At 36.0% G+C, this 1365-nt stretch overlaps 1 protein-coding gene across 1 annotated transcript; it reads left to right on the top strand.

The window, feature by feature from the left end:
- The first annotated feature begins 6 nt into the window (after positions 1-6).
- Positions 7-1353, top strand: LOC109585526 (chitinase-like protein PB1E7.04c). Its single transcript, XM_020001654.1, has 3 exons — positions 7-924; positions 974-1055; positions 1110-1353. The coding sequence occupies exons 1-2, from the start codon at positions 66-68 to the stop codon at positions 1039-1041; spliced, it is 927 nt and encodes a 308-aa protein (XP_019857213.1). The 5' UTR covers positions 7-65; the 3' UTR covers positions 1042-1055; positions 1110-1353.
- Positions 1354-1365: the final 12 nt, after the last annotated feature.

The raw sequence follows: 1365 nt of genomic DNA, 5'->3' as shown, positions 1-1365 counted from the left end.
TCAATATCGTCAGTTCATCAGAATCCTCTCTTGTCGGTATACAAACACCTTCAGCTACATCATCAATGGCTACTTTAGTACTGTCATCTGCTACTCAACTTGACTCTTTCAGTATAGAAGCTACATCATCAATGCCTGCTTTAATACTGTCATCTGCTTCTCAACTCGACTCTACATCATCACTGCCTACTTCAAGTTTAACACTGTCATCTGCTTCTCAACTTGACTCTTTCAGTATACAAGCTACATCATCAATGCCTACTTTAATACTTTCATCTGCTTCTCAAATCGACTCTTTCAGTATACAAGCTACATCATCAATGCCTACTTCAATACTGTCATCTGTTTCTCAACTTGACTCTACATCATCAACGCCTACTTCAAGTTCAATACTGTCATCTGCTTCTCAATTTGACTCTTTCAGTATACAAACTACATCATCAATGCCTACTTTAATACTTTCATCTGCTTCTCAAATCGACTCTTTCAGTATACAAGCTACATCATCAATGCCTACTTTAATACTGTCATCTGCTTCTCAAATCGACTCTTTCAGTATACAAGCTACATCATCAATGCCTACTTTAATACTGTCATCTGCTTCTCAAACCGACTCTTTCAGTATACAAGCTACATCATCAATGCCTACTTCAATACTGTCATCTGCTTCTCAAATTCACTCTATATCATCAATTCATATCCTGTCATCTAGACCTCACTCTTCAAACAGTGGACATACTCCTCTATCTAGAACAACAATACCTACAGTAACTTCAATTACTGTAGTAACATCTTTCTTCCATATTAATTCTCCCTCTCCCTCTCTCTCTCTTCCTTTAATGAATTGCCCAGAAACTAATCAATGGGAAAGCACTAAACCAGGACAATGGGCAAATGGCACTTGTCATAAAGGAACGTTTAATGGTTAGCGTCACTTGTAATATAATAAATTAACCAACTATTTTCTATTTAGCCACAAGATATTGTGATCTTAATGGAAGATGGGGTCAACCTAACGCAGTGTCAGTAAGCGATTCATAGAAATTATGTCAAAAGTAATTTGATATTAAATACTGCCTTCATTTTTGGCATACCTGGTATACATGTAGATTAATATATCGCATTATGTTGCTCTTGAATCACTATCACAACAACTGAATGACTTTCCAGCAGCTCAAAGCATTGTATTACTGGACTTCATCATCACAAACAGCACTATAGAATCAGATAATGAAACAACACAGGTATGTAGTTGGTTATACATGTACCTTGCCTTAAGCACAAAGCATGCACTTTACAAAATAGTTAGTATTAAAATTTCTGTTAGTGAAATAATACAGTTGGCTTCAAATAAAACGGTATCAT

The sequence above is a fragment of the Amphimedon queenslandica genome, unplaced genomic scaffold (genome assembly GCF_000090795.2).
Source record: "Amphimedon queenslandica unplaced genomic scaffold, v1.1 AMPQUscaffold_13050, whole genome shotgun sequence".
In the NCBI taxonomy this organism is placed as follows: Eukaryota; Metazoa; Porifera; class Demospongiae; order Haplosclerida; family Niphatidae; genus Amphimedon; species Amphimedon queenslandica.
Note: the sequence above shows the minus strand (reverse complement) of the source record. Positions and strands in the feature narration are given on the sequence as shown.

Bases quoted from the DNA above. Each gene is read 5' to 3' on its own strand.
- LOC109585526 (XM_020001654.1), top strand. From the start codon at position 66: ATGGCTACTTTAGTACTGTCATCTGCTACTCAACTTGACTCTTTCAGT. The intron at 925-973 runs GTTAGCGTCACT...TTTTCTATTTAG, and splicing joins TCATAAAGGAACGTTTAATG to CCACAAGATATTGTGATCTT.